The following is a 14239-nucleotide window of genomic DNA, read 5'->3' on the forward strand; positions in this document are numbered from 1 at the left end:
TTTTATTGGAAACTGTTTTTTTTTTAACCAAAAGTTCAATCCAAGCTATCAATATCCTTCTTCAGGTTACTATGATAAATTTTTAAAAATCCTCAACTTCTTATCAAATGGTCTAGAGTAATATGATTACCTAATAAAATAATAAGAGCCTTGGTAGTACAGTGGTCTAAGGCACCCTGTTATTAAGCTGGTTATTGAGACCAGCTGCCTGCAATTACTGCAGGTTCGAATCTCGCCAAGGCTCAAGGTTGACTCAGCCTTCCATCCTTTCTAAGGTACGTAAATTGAGGACCCAGTTGTGGGGGCAATAAGCTGACTTTGTATAAATATACAAAAGGATGAAGGCTATTGCTGAGCACATTGTAAGCCACCCTGAGTCTCCGGAGAAGGGCGGCATATAAATCAAATTAAAAAATAATAATAATAATAATATTAATCTAGAAACGATCCTTAAGAACAGGTCCTCTGAATGGTTTATGGTTAACCATCCACTACCACACAAAAAGAGCTGCATCAGAACGCTATATGGAAGACTGAGAACCCAGTGTGGTTCCCCAAAACCTAAACAACTGGAGAAAAGGTACCTACATGAACAATTCAAACATAATGGGTACCCACAAGCATTTATTACAAGATGCCTGTGCAAAAAGCAAAGGAGATAAAAGAAAAAAGAAGGTAAAAGACCAACTACTGTATATGGCCCACCCTGCCATACATCAAAAATATTTTGGAAGCAGTAGAACACAGCTTTCGATATCTGCAAGTAGGCATCACACACTGCCCAGAGTATGAGGACAAATTTTGCATTGTAAAGATTGTTTGGAGGTGGGAGATACTTCCAATGTAATCTACTGGATACCCTGCATGAAGATTGGCACATATTACTGCCATATTTTTATTCCTTTACACCAGTGGGGTCCTATATAGTAAATTCCTGAATATATTAGGAAACCTTGTCCAAATATGTTGTTGTTGTGTGATTGTTGTACCTGTCCATAGTCTTATGAATGGAATACTATCAAACTGAAAGTGTGTTTTTAATATTTTGTAATTTGTGAATGATGTCTAAGGAAAATTAGTTCTCTTTTACAATAGTATTTATTCAATCAGGGGTTTTTTCCTGATAGTTAAACTAACTAAACTGGAATGGGTCTTTTACTCCCCCAGGCCCTTCAGTCACTGGTTCCACCACAAAAGAGACACTGTTTCCTTCCTGAAGATATGCATAAAAATCTCTGGTCTTCTTTATAGAAATAAAAATATATATTGTAGCACCACATAATAAAGAAAACGTTTAACTTTCTTGAAGAAATATTTTCCATCTATCTTCTCCAGCTAGAATTTCCTCAGAAATATGTTCCCTCTGTCTCAGTTTACTTGGGCATCCTATAGATTCCTGACAAATTTGAACTTTAATCAAAGGTGGCATCTTTTCTCAGGTTTTTTCTCTATGCCCTTTGAATTTGTTTTTTAAAATGTCTAAAATTTTCTATCCTCAGAATAGAAGGACTCAGAAAGATTGAAATATTTTGTGGTATATGTTTATCTGTCAAAAATTCATGAGCCTTCAAATGGGGAATGGGGATTCTAAGTCTTCATTCCGTCCAAAGGGTTACTTATTGGGAAATGTTTGATTTTGTTAGCTGACAATTATATTCACAACAGTAATATTTTTGGAATGTGAGATCACTTCAATCCTATTTGTCCAAGATAGAGTTTGCAAATTTGAAATGATCCTTGAAACAAATAGTTAATCCTTAAATATCTTCTGGACAAAACCAGGCTTTAGGTTTAGCTTCTAGTACACCACAGAAACACCATAGTGGAAGGGATGCAAGAGCAATAACCAAAGTTGCCACACTGAATCACCATATTGCTATGAAACTACCAATACCTCCACCTTAGTGACAAACTTTGTTTGTTGGTTTGCTTATTTATTTATTTAATTTGGAAGGTGTGCAGCTCCATAGCAATTCTGAGCAGTATATAGTAATAAATCAAAAGAAAAAAAAAACATATCAAGAAGTAAAAGAAGATAGATGATCAGAAACCCCATACCAAAAAAGCCAAATGTCCAATAACTAGCCAAAGGGACTCAACCCCTATACTAGCTCAGGGCCTGAAAAAACAGCCAGGTTTTGAACAATTTACAGTACAAAAGGTCAGAAAGGTGAAAGCAATACAGATCTCCAGGAGCACTTGAATATAAGCAGGGCTCTTAAATTTTATAACATGGCAGCAGTGGTATTATTCAGCTGGTTCAGACCGCACAAACTGGTAGTGGCGACTTGCGGGTGCCACCCTCCGTCCTGCCACTATCCCGTCTTATTTAGGCACGTTTTCTAAGCCGCACGCATGTGTGCAAGCTCACATTTTAAGTGTACGGTGAACCAGTGGTAAAATTATGTGAAACCCACCTCTGCATGGCACTGCCCAATAGAAAATCTGACCATGTCTCCTTGAGTTGATAAGACCCGGCAGGTGGAAATATATGGAGAAATATAATGAGGCCCTATGCCATGCACAGCATTTTAGGTGATAACCAGCACTTGGAACTGCACCCAGAACCCAAATGGCAACCAGTGCAGCTGGAAAAGCAGTGGGAAAACATGCGCATCCCACAACACACCCATCATTGCCTTTGCTGCAATGTTACAGTTCAAGACCAATTGTAGCTTGCTAATGATTTTCAAGAGCAACCCTGCTTAGAGCACATTTTCATAACCCAACTGAGAGGTAACCAAAACATGAGTGATTCTGAGAAGATCTTCCAAATCCAGGAACTTGTGCAAAGGCCCTCATGGCCACAACTGCCGTTTGTTCAAATATGAGCTGTGATTCCAAGAAGACCCTTGACTGTACACCAGCCTCGCATAGGAAAGTACAACCCCCATAAACACTAAACTAAAGATAGAAGGATAGAAGCAGAGGAGGTGAAACAAAGAAAATAATTTTTGATGCAGGTTTTGCATTTACCTATTGGACGGTAAACCTAGTAGTAAGCTAGACATACCAAATGCTTTTTTCAGTAAAGAACAGATCTTTTTTCTATCTTTTTACTTCCTTACTTCAGCTGCATCATGGATCTACCCATCAGGTTGACTTGTTCTGTATAATATTAATCAAATACAGCATTATTTGACGGAGCTGTTGTGAGTCAGAAAGTTAAGGTCTCCACTTTTTTCCAACTATCGCATCCAAATTATAATTCAATTATAAAAGAAGACAGTGAATAAGTATAGTTTCAAAGCATATTGATATTTTGCTAAAGCAGTTATGCAAAAGATTTTGCAGAACTTCAACATGTAACATTGAGTTGGCCATTCTGTCTACTGTCTGATGTTTTTTTTTTTGTTCTTTGAAAAGGAACAGTACAAGCTTGTTATATTCTTTTGCACTACATAAAAAGCATATTTTAAAAAAGAATGGTTGTTTTTTTGAGTTGTGTGCCGTCATCAGGTACTTCACTGAGAAAACAGAAAGTAAATGAGATTCTATCTAGATTAGTGTTCTTAATGGCGTGTGAAGGCAAGTAAACAAGTAATTCCATTTCAATAAGGCATTCGTCTGCAATGCAGCAGCAAAGAGAAAACAACGAGATATTCAATTTGATTTGATAGGTGCTTTTATAGATTCAGAGGCCATGGTGCCTTAATCTTCAAAAGCCAAGAATGCAGGCAGGTGTGTTTTTATATTTCTTTACTGAGTAATTGTATGAATTTTTCAAAGAAGTCACCCTCTTCTCAGGCAAATACAGTGAAGATATTCTTCAAGTCCTACTGATTCAGTTTTTAATAGAGAATATCTATGAAGCTCATATTATTCACAAATTAAATATTATTTCTGCTTTCCTTCTCAAAGAAACCAATTATTCTCTCACTATTCAGATTAGAAATTTTTATTCAACTTTTATGATGAAATAGATACTTCCAACTGAGCTGGTTTGGTCTATTGATTAATAGTTGATTATTGATTAATAATTCTGGACCAGAAGCACATAAACGTGATTTCTAGTCCTACTTTAGGCATGGAAGTCAACTGTGCCAATTGCTCCTCTTAGTCTTAGGAAGAAGGCAAATGCAAATCATTTCTAAAAAATATTGCCTAAAAATCTACAGGGGCATGTCCATGTTCTTGCCAGTGTCATACCTGCCTAGCTCAAAAACAAACCTACACAACTCAAGACAGAATATGTATTAGTGCAGAGTAAATTGTCAGCATATTTACCAGGATAAATATTTTTAATGAATTGTGGGGATCATCTCAAATTAGCTGATAAGAATAGAAAAAAGAAGAAGGAATGGCCTCAAAATGGAAAAGACTGTAGACTTTTTAGGTGAAAGAGGATGCCTTGAAAATGAGCTACTTGGAAGGAACTGCTTTATAATTAAATGTAATCATTTTTATAATGTCTAAGCATGGTTTCTTTCTTCCTTACTCTTTTCTTAATTTTGTCAGCCCTATTTGGTCCTCCCTCCTTTCTTCGTTGCTGTTTCTAGTAAAAAGAGGAAAAGCGTGTGGATATTTATGTGCACATACTTGTGTTTTTTTGTAGGAAGAGTAGTTGAGCAAGACAGAAACTAACAGTATATAGATGGTATATAGCAGTGATAGCGCGTGCGCACCCTCATCGGAACCGCAACCAGGAAGAGAGGCTTCCAGGGGGCACGCACGGGCCAGATAAGGTAATTCCAGTTTCCGGGACGTACATGCGGGCGGCCAGCAAGTCTTCCAGTTACTGCCGTGCATGCGCACGTGCCGATCATCTGGCCGATGTGCATGGTCATGCCAGAAAACGGAAAACCAGCTCTTCCAGTTTCCAAGCACTGCTGCACGCACAAAGGCCAGATCATTGCATGCACATGTGATGCATGCCAGAAACCCAGAAGAGGAACAGGCGATACTGCACATCCGGCACGCATGCCATAGGTTCGCCATCACGGGTATATAGACTAATGTGTTAGTATGTTGCATGTATTTCCAAGTTAATGGGATGTAGACAATAGTCTAAAGTCTAGCAAGTTTGCTGGAGCCTAGCATGAACAGCACAAGCATGCTTGGAATAAAACTGGGCTTTGCTAGATTAACCTGTTTCATACTACGAGGTTTTATTTTGTACTGGTGTTTCACCACAATAAAGATGAAGTGTTCTCTGGATGCAGCTATGTTGGAAACTGGAGGTGGTCCAGAAATCAAAAGCAAGATTTTTGTAGGTTGCTTGCAACCAACCATACACTAATGCTACAAAACCAGTAGTGCTTGCCAATTTGTTTATATGCTCAGTTCTGAATGAAGATCATTTCTCTATATCTCAACAATGGCAGAGGCATAATCAATAAGGATACAGAAAAGATCTTCTCAGCATCTTTATCTAGCCTGTAGAATTAATAGATGTATTTTCTGTCATCAAATACCAGGATGCAAGGGAGATAAGAATGTCAATCAATACAGTCTGTTATTGTTAGTATTGGCAAAGTTTTCTGTGGTATATAGTAGGCAGTTCATTTTGCATCTGGAGACCATGCTTTTATTAACCAATTTTTCTTTCAGAAACTTGCTATGATGCTATCTGTTTTTTCACCTTTGTAAAAGAGTGCTTGTAAAAAGTTTATAGGGGTGAAAATAATTCACCCATTTTTTTTCCAACTGAAGAACATAAAATTGTACTGTTAAATTTTAATGCTTCAATCTTGCAGAACTCTATAGGTTATTAAAAAAAGGGGAGAAGGGAGAGAGCTGTATGTAGCTCACTGGCTATAGATTGCACAAAATTAAAAATGTAGCTATTCCTTCACTTCTCCAATTATGGTTGATATGAAGTGATGATCTTAATTTACAGAAGAAAAGTTTCAGGTATGTTAACAGTGGTCTAAGCTGCCTGTTAATTATACATGTCCCATATTTATAATAAAACTGTATGGCTCAATGTTTCTCAATCTTAGAAACTTCTAAGATGGGTGGACTGCAACTCCTGGCCAGCACTGGAATAGATAATATATGTATATTTACCTTAATTCCAGGTAACCCAGGAAGTCCAGGAAGTCCAGGTTCACCCTGCAATTATATCACATTGTAATAGAATATTACATTATTTTAATAACAGGAAAATGTTGCACAAATCAAACTATATATACAGTATTTTGAAGTTACTTCTTATTTTATATTTGCTACTTAAACACCTTTCCATTTAATATAGTTGGAAAAGACAGTGTCATTTTTCATATAATGCATTTCTGAGAAATCAAGTTCAAATACATATCGTGTTTCCCTGAAAATAAGACTCTGTCTTATATTTTTTTTGAACCCTGATGCTTGGCCTTATTTTCGGGAAGGTCTTATTATTTTGGGGCATGTGAGAAAGACTGGGCTATTCTTGCCGTCTTACCTGATTTCCCGCTCTGTCTCCCTAACCCTAACCAGAGGAAATGGCAGAGACCAGCTGTGCATGTGTTTAAATAGTTTTGGGAAGGGTTTACTTTTGGGGAGGGCTTATTTTCGGGGGGAGGTTATTTTAGCACATGCGCTCAAAAGCCCGATTGGGCTTATTATCAGGAGATGTCTTATTTTCGGGGAAACAGGGTATAGGAACCAAAATTATTTATTTGAACACATTACCTTTTGCCCTGGTCTACCCGATTGTCCAGGTTCTCCCTAAAACAAAGGAACAAATTATAAAGCAGAAAATTAAAATTAAAGCATCAACTTCAAGATAAGAAAGAAAGTACAGAAAATTTAATTTTGGCGTACATGTGAAAAAGTTCTTGTTATTCACATTACCTTAATTCCAGCAGCAGAAGATCCAGGATCACCCTGGATAATAATAATAATAGTAATTAATGGAGGCAGAGGTTTACTTCAAGTACCAAAAAAAAAAAAAAAAACCTAATGAAGAAGAAAAGCATGTATTGGCTAATTACATAAAGGGCAGCTAAGAACAATCACTGATTGATATTAAAAACTGGAACTTACTGGATGTGAAAGAAACAAAGCATGAATATTGAACTAATGGAACAAAAACCAGAACAGAATGCTGGCAAGGAAAAGTATTACATGGTCAATTTCTATAAAAGATTGAGGGAAAATGGATAAAGATAAAACCTGGCAATGACTTACACTGGAAACTGAAGGCTTGATTTTGGCTGCTCAAGAGCAAGCTAATGCAATCAAGGCCAGAGTTGAAAAAATCATCCAATGATCCAAAGTTCAAATTGTGCAAAGCAGAAGGAGCAGTAGAGCATATACCCAACTTGTGCAAAAAACATTGCACAAACTGATTATGAACAGCAACATAACACAGTCACCCAAATAACATCTGTAAAAATTAAGATGTGCCAATAATAAAAAAATCGATGGGAACATACTATATAGTTAAGCAGGTTAAAATATTGTGGGATTTCCAAATAAAAATACAAACTGAAAAAGTCTTGGCCTGTAAGATACCAAGAAAACACTTTAAATTGGTTTATTATTTTATAAATGTTTGTGGGTATGAAATCAAGGAGGAATAGGAGCAATGTATGCTTACTTTAACTGTTTCTAATTGAGGAAGAACTTGTTGAATCATCTACCATTTACAAAGCTTTACCAGCTCACATGGTGGAATATGTCCTATGTGAGAATTGGCAATGTATTCCTACTAAGTTTCACCTTTGAATCTCCTGTGTATTTGGTTAAAACCAAGTATTTCAAGTGTGGGAAGGAAAGCTCTATAAATGCAGGCCAAAGATATATGAAGTCCAACTAGAATTCATGAGTAATATGTGGTGTCTGTCCACATATATGTCTTCTGAAACAGAAGAAGAAAACCAGGAAAGCCAAAGGAGAAAATTCTGGACTCAGCAGTTACACAAAACAGGCTTCAGCCATCCTATATGATTTAAGGGATTTTCCCCCCTCAATTTTTTATACTGTTGACTGAAGGAGAAAGGAAAAAGAAATGTGGTAAACGTCTTGTGTTCAAACTGTTTTGAGCTCATAATGTCCCATTTCAGTTTGAAACTGTTGCCTGAAGCTCAGAGCTAATTTTACAAGAAATATTTAAATATAATAACAAGAAATACCAAGAAATCTGGGGAGGAGATTCCACAAGCCAGGAGATGTCATGGTAATTACTGACATTTTGCAGAAGAAATATTAAAAAAATAAAAGCCTCTCACAATAGGAATCGGTCTTTGTGTAATAAAGAGTGAAAATAAAGCTCACTCAGAAAAAAGTCCTAATAAATTGTCCCTTTTCAGCAATATTATAATGAATACTCAGATTTATATGGGTGACATCAGTCTAATTAGTTATCACAAACAATATGATGATACCAAGGTTATAGTTACTAAAAACAAAACCAAATGATTCCTATTGATGAAACAAATGTTCTTGACTACGCCTTACAAGCACTACAAAAATAAACATTTATGAATATATATTGGAACTACAAATTATAATTTTGAATATATTACAGTTTATTAAATTTTACCATTAAGATTATAATTAAATTATTAAAAATTTATTTGTATTGTATTGTATTTATTTGTAATGTTTTTAACCTAAATTTAAATGTACTCAGTGACTTCCTGTATGAATTGTACCTTTTCTCCAGGGTGACCTTTGGGACCACTTTCTCCAGCATCACCCTAAATATCAGAATAAGTTCTTTTACATTTTTTTCATTTACCAGTTGCTTCCTATTAAAAACATCCTAAATTTATTTCTATTGAGAGTTTTGAAGAAAGCTATAAAACTAGGCCAAGGAAATGAGCCAAAAGAGTGAGAGTAATGGAAGAAAGAAATGATATATTAGAAAAACCGAACAATATTTCAGTCTAAGTCTGTCTTGGCTATAGCCTGTCTTCCTGTCACATCAAACTTGGTTGTTGCTTAATATATTTTTTTTACAATAATATTCATTGAAATTTAAAATTACAAAGATAAAAAACCAATACAAACCAAGACTAATATAAATAAGAAAAAAATAGAAAGTGAAAAAGGGGAAAGAATGGGAAGGGAAAGGAGGAATGAATGAATGTTCTCTAATATTCCAAGAAAAACTCTTTTTATCCCATATCTCATCTTTTTTTCTATTGACAAATAATAAAACATAGTCTTTTATCAGAAAAAAAATCTGATAAATTTTTTCAACATTATTTTTCTTTACAGAATTTCATAAATTCCCAAGAATGTAGAAGCTGAGCTGGAAACTTTAGGTCTCAATAGCATCAGCTAGACCATTACAATTAAATGCTTAATTGTGCAAAGTTCAAGCTCCTTTTTTTTGTTGTCTTTTCTTCCCAAATTGCATGCCTTGTTTCAATTCTTCTACTTCTACAACCTTTCAAAATGAAAAATCTGATTTTCTATAGTTTTTTACAGCACCTTATGAATACATAACATTGATCTGGGTGCTGATTTTCTAAGTTCTTGCATAAAATGAAATGTAAAAAAAGTTGCTGAACACTTCACAATTCAATTTTGAAATTATTTGTTCGTATGAATAAATAAGTATATACATTACCTTTTCTCCCCGTTGTCCAGGATCACCCTAATTGAAAGAGAAGACAGAAATAATGCATTTATTGTTCTCAAAGGACATTCATGGAGATCTATCAGATCTTTATCTATGACACTTGCACCTATTTAATAAATGTAAATGTAAGAATAAAAATAGTAATTTTGATGTTGATTCAATAGAAATAAGTGTCTTATATTTGGGCTACATTACTGTAATATATTTTTATGCAAGATATACTTTTTAATTGGTTAGAGAAATTTTTATTCATGTGCAGCTTACTTAGTATTTTAAAAATTACAAAGCAAAGAGGACTTCTTGTGACTACATAGAACAGGGGTCCCTAACCCCCAGGCTGTAGTCTGTTCATGAAAGATCATGTATAAAAATAGAATGTGAAAAATAACTAGCCAGAATTTTATCTACTAACCTTAAGCCCAGAGACTCCTCTTTCTCCCATTACACCAGGTTCTCCCTGAAATAATGACATAAAAAAATAAATTGAATTGAACTGGATCAGCAAATTTCATGCGTAAGTGATCAGTTCTAAAGTATTATAAGCGTTGCAATAAAAACAGAAATGAAAATTTATGTTTCATTTATAATTCTCTTTTATTATTTTCAAAGAATGGTTGATTAATATAAAGAATTAAACTAGTACGTAGGATAATTGCTATTTTTTATAAAGTTCTGTAATTAATTATTTTATTAATATTTGCTTCATCTCTATCGTGAACTACCTCTTTTAAGTGGAAAGAGGGTAAAGGTATTTCTAATAGCATTAAATATACAAATCTCAACAACGTTTTACATTAAGAGTAGAGTGGAGGTAAGCATGGACAATAATTGCATTAAGCAAGATTTTTTTTTTTTTAAAAAAAGCTTACTTTAATATGGTTTATTAAATGTCATAGTCTTGAATGTATCTGAGCTGATATCTCAGAAATACCTCATTTTAAAGTACAAAACCCACAGCTGGAAAATATCTTTATTAGGATTATTAAAATTCCATACAACAGCATGTAAATTGTTTACTCTTCTGAGATATTTTTGATATACCCAAGTAAAGCAGCCTTCCCCAAATCGGGTATTTTCCAGATACTTGAAACTCAACTTTGTCATATTCCCACAAAGGATAAGGATTCAGAGTATGATGAAGTAGTTTAGCCTGACTGAAGCAAACCCTCAATATGATTTCCCCTATGAAAATGTAGTCCTGTCATCATCTCAGATTTAACTGAGTTTTGAGCTTCCTGTGTGGAGCTTTCCAAGGTTCTGAAAATACTTTATTTTGCCAAAGCATAGACCTTTTTAAAACTTTTTTTTAACTTGAAGCTGTCATATTGGGCAGGACAGGATTTTTTCAAGCCTGTAAACCTGAATGAAGGTGCTGATATCTGTTTGTCTGTTTTGTTTGTTTTATTTAATTTGTATACCGCCCTACTCCCGAAGGACTCAGGGCGGTGAACAGGCACAGAATAAAACACGTAAAATACAAAAATTAAGAACAAAAGTAAAATCAAATTAAATCAATTTATCCCAAGACAAATTTAAAACCCCAGGAAAACTACACTTCTGTAAAACAGACATTGTGAATTCTTGTGGCAGTTCTTTTGTCACAAAACAACTTCAAAGTTGATTATAAATATCATAAAGAACAGCAGGAGAACTTATCCCATATGATTTAGTGGAAGATACTTCTCTTACCAGAATTGATAACAATCCTGCTGTGTTACAAAATCAATTGGCTCAGAGTCAAAAGAATCATCCAAAGGCTAAGAGGCAAAGCTTCTTATATGCTTTTATCAGTCTTGTGAAAAATACTGTGTAATAGGCATATGTGATGGAACATGCTTGGAGAAAGAAGCTAAGCAAGAATGGGCCTAATAACTAATTTTGTGATAGAACTACTATCACCTCATCCCATTCCCAGAAAATAAATAAACTATAGATCTTGAAAACATCAACGAAAAAAGCATTGGCAACCCACTTCTGTACTATTGCCATAAATAACAAATACAGTACAGGGGATATGTCTGTAGCTTTCAAACTCAATTTGAAGCACATTTTCCCTTCTTCATTTGATAAAACAGGATTTTACCATGTTTCCAAATAGAGTTGGAAGATATTTCTTAGTTCAATTTTCTAGGAAGGCTTTCTTGATGTAAAAAGGAAAATTTATAGAATTCTACTAATTTATGCCAATTTATTTGTAAATTGTATTACAACTTAAAAAAAGAAATCAGACATCTCCTAGGTTCTGTGACCAAGGCAGGGATAATGAAAAGTGTTCTTTTAGATATGTTCCTAACATTCTGAGCTAGAGCTGAATGAAAACTTTTCAATAAACTTTTCCTCTTTCTTATTACCTCCCTGATACCTTAAATTATTTTTTCTACGGCTTTTCTATCCATCTGCCATGCAAGGTTAAGTAAATAATACATATTTTAGCAATGTTTTGAATGCTCACAAAACCTGCCTGGGAACTTTCTGTACAAACTAAAAACAGTGATGTTTACTACCTTTGGATCTGAAGTTCAATAACCAAATTTATGAAGAACCTGCTTTATGTGAATACTCATTTGAAAGGAAAAAAAAGTGAAGATTCCTTCTAGGGAAGGAGAAAAAGATCACGTCTAGTGCAAAAAAAAAAAAACCCACCACAAAAAAACATATTCTTTACTAAAAATTAAGAAATAAACAATGAAAAGTATTAGCAGATCTAAAAAATACAATCCTATAAATCTAAGTCAAAAGAATGGAAATAGCCATGGTTTTTATTTACTTATTTTATTTATTAGACTTATTTGCCACCCATCTCACCTCAAGGTGACTCTGGGTGCCTTACAAACAATAAAAGCCAATGAAGCAATAAAAAAATAAATATAACTACAATTATACTTTCAATTAAAACAATGGGGAAGGAGGGAACAAGATGTGTGTAATGGGAGGTGGGGAGCTACCTACTCCATTAGCTACATCCAAAGTACCACATCCTCTTTGGGGCCCTAGGGTAGTTGTTTTCAAGGCCTTATGGAGAGGGTGGGAGCGAATCTCACCTGGGGGAGGGGTTTCCAAAGGGCAGGAGCCATGGCAAAAAAGGCTCTTCTCCTGGACCAAAACAGCTGAAATTCTTTGGCCAATGAAGTCCGCAGCATGCACATTGGGCTGGCATGTGTGGGGCAGGCCAATTCCACTGGAGTGAGACCCAATCCCATTTATTAATTTAATATAAAAGAATATCACACAGGAAGCTTTTATTCAATATGTTGGAGGTAGGTTTAGTTAATTATAATGTCTAAATGACTAACATGACTAAACATTTTCTAGCTGTGACTTTTTTTCTCTCTTTCATTTCAATGTAACTTAATAGAATTTAGTTCCATGACTGTAGGGCAAAACAAGACTGCAGCAATTCTTTTCCTGGGCAATTGTCAAATGGATGTGAGCATAATATGAACACAATAACTATGATTATAGATGGAACCCAGTAGCAACTATATCTTTCATATACATGAATTTATTTATGACTAATTGATACACCTGCTCATCTTTCTCTCACAACAGTTTTATGAGATAATCAAGACATCAAGAAAACGATTGGTCCAACTTCATTTGAATAAAGCATATTAATCTAGCATGCTACATTAATCAGCATAATGATTTATTGTGAAGTGCATCAATTTTAGAATTTGCCTTGCCAATGTGCATCATTTTAATAGTAAGTCAAAATTTATGTTACACACAGAACAAGTTAAGGTTGTATCATACTTAACTGTATCTATGAAATGTAAAACAATGCAAATATTTTTTTATATTAGACAATGTAATTTTTGTTTTCATATCTATATCTTTTTCTGTACTAAAATATTTTAATCTACATACTCTGAAACATTCAGTTAACTGACATAAAGGCATCTTTTCAATCATGTTATAAATTCAGTAACCACTGTTGATTACAGATCAATTTGTTAAACTTCGTAAGAATGCTCTAGAATCTTGAAAAATATTGAGATTTTTAATTTAATCTTCCAAGTGCGATTTCTGTGTATTCTAGTCTATGGTGAACATATATGGAGAGGTTTAGAAATACAGAACCAAGCATTCCTGAGCTTTGTTCTGTTTTGGTTTACAGAATCTTATTTTGAAAGAACTACTGATTCTTCAGAAGGCCTTAGATCTAATGTGAGAGAGCACAGCAGAAGCATCCATAATGCACAATGGAACTAAACTTATTGCAGTTTCATCTGGCATTACATCTTGCATAATAACCTCACATATGTCATGAAACTGGCAGAACTTTAACTTTCCTTCCTATCTGAAAGATTAAATAACAGCAAAGTACTGTCCTTAGAAAGGCAGAGCTGCTGCGAAACACAGAAGTCTAACATTTGAAAAGAGCACCTGCATGAATGCGTTACTATTTCTGTTTATCAGTATAAGCTTTCCCTTAGTTTAACTAATGTGGCAATGAAATAGCTTACTTGGCAAAACAAAACAAAACCCAAGCCAAAGCAAAACAAAACAAACCCCAAAGGATTTTAATATATGCTTCCTATGCCTCTGAACATCTAATTAATATTAAAACACAATCTCATAAGGAAAATAGATTTGAATTGAGAAAGCTTAAAGTTTCATATTATCTATAGCAATCCAGTTATACGTCACAGAAAGCAGAATTAACACTGAAAAATGCCCATAAATCATTGAATCATTGATGCTCTCCGAGCTTAGATATTT

At 34.5% G+C, this 14239-nt stretch overlaps 1 protein-coding gene across 1 annotated transcript in view; it reads right to left on the minus strand.

Moving 5' to 3' along the window:
- The window catches only part of COL25A1 (collagen type XXV alpha 1 chain), a 112686-nt gene that overhangs the window by 46114 nt on the left and 52333 nt on the right, over nt 1-14239 (minus strand). The window contains exons 9-14 of the mRNA XM_087875551.1: nt 9930-9974; nt 9506-9532; nt 8583-8627; nt 6778-6810; nt 6616-6651; nt 6010-6054 (exon numbers count right to left, since the gene is read on the minus strand). Of these exons, the coding sequence (XP_087731677.1) occupies nt 6010-6054; nt 6616-6651; nt 6778-6810; nt 8583-8627; nt 9506-9532; nt 9930-9974 (231 nt within the window). The remainder of the gene's footprint in view (nt 1-6009; nt 6055-6615; nt 6652-6777; nt 6811-8582; nt 8628-9505; nt 9533-9929; nt 9975-14239) is intronic.

Source organism: Pantherophis guttatus, chromosome 8 (assembly GCF_059756535.1).
Source record: "Pantherophis guttatus breed Tessera chromosome 8, ASM5975653v1, whole genome shotgun sequence".
Lineage (NCBI taxonomy): Eukaryota > Metazoa > Chordata > Lepidosauria > Squamata > Colubridae > Pantherophis > Pantherophis guttatus.